Source organism: Penaeus monodon, chromosome 29 (assembly GCF_015228065.2).
Source record: "Penaeus monodon isolate SGIC_2016 chromosome 29, NSTDA_Pmon_1, whole genome shotgun sequence".
Lineage (NCBI taxonomy): Eukaryota > Metazoa > Arthropoda > Malacostraca > Decapoda > Penaeidae > Penaeus > Penaeus monodon.
This window is the reverse complement of record NC_051414.1, coordinates 31,885,181-31,885,538: the sequence shown is the minus strand read 5'-3', so window position 1 is coordinate 31,885,538 and position 358 is coordinate 31,885,181. Positions and strand designations below refer to the sequence as shown.

At 43.0% G+C, this 358-nt stretch overlaps 1 protein-coding gene across 1 annotated transcript in view; it reads right to left on the bottom strand.

Moving 5' to 3' along the window:
* Positions 1-358, bottom strand: part of LOC119591846 — a 4,857-nt gene that overhangs the window by 839 nt on the left and 3,660 nt on the right. The window contains exon 6 of the mRNA XM_037940590.1: positions 1-120. This exon is cut by the window's left edge and continues 10 nt beyond it. Within this exon, the coding sequence (XP_037796518.1) occupies positions 1-120 (120 nt within the window). The remainder of the gene's footprint in view (positions 121-358) is intronic.

Sequence of the window (358 nt, the reverse complement as noted above, 5' to 3'; positions counted from 1 at the left end):
AACCATGTTCAGCTGGTGGAAGATGACGTCGATGCGTGACAGCCTCGAGCCGTAAAAGGGGTCAAGGGCGTAGATGGAGACGGTGGTCGCTTCTGGCCTCTGGGTTGTAGGCGCCTCGGCCTTTTTGGGTCGAAAGACGAAAAGACGGTTTGTCATTTCTTAAAGTCACTGGTTGTTTTGTTTTGTTTTATGCTCGTGTGTTTGACGTATTTTCCCGTGGTCCTTCTTAAATCGCTTTCTTCACATCACATCATTAATTTATTTGTTTACTTTAATATAATCATCATCGCATTTTTTTTTTTCAAAGACTTGCATGATACATCCCAATATTCATTCGATCAACAGAGACCCGCTTGTG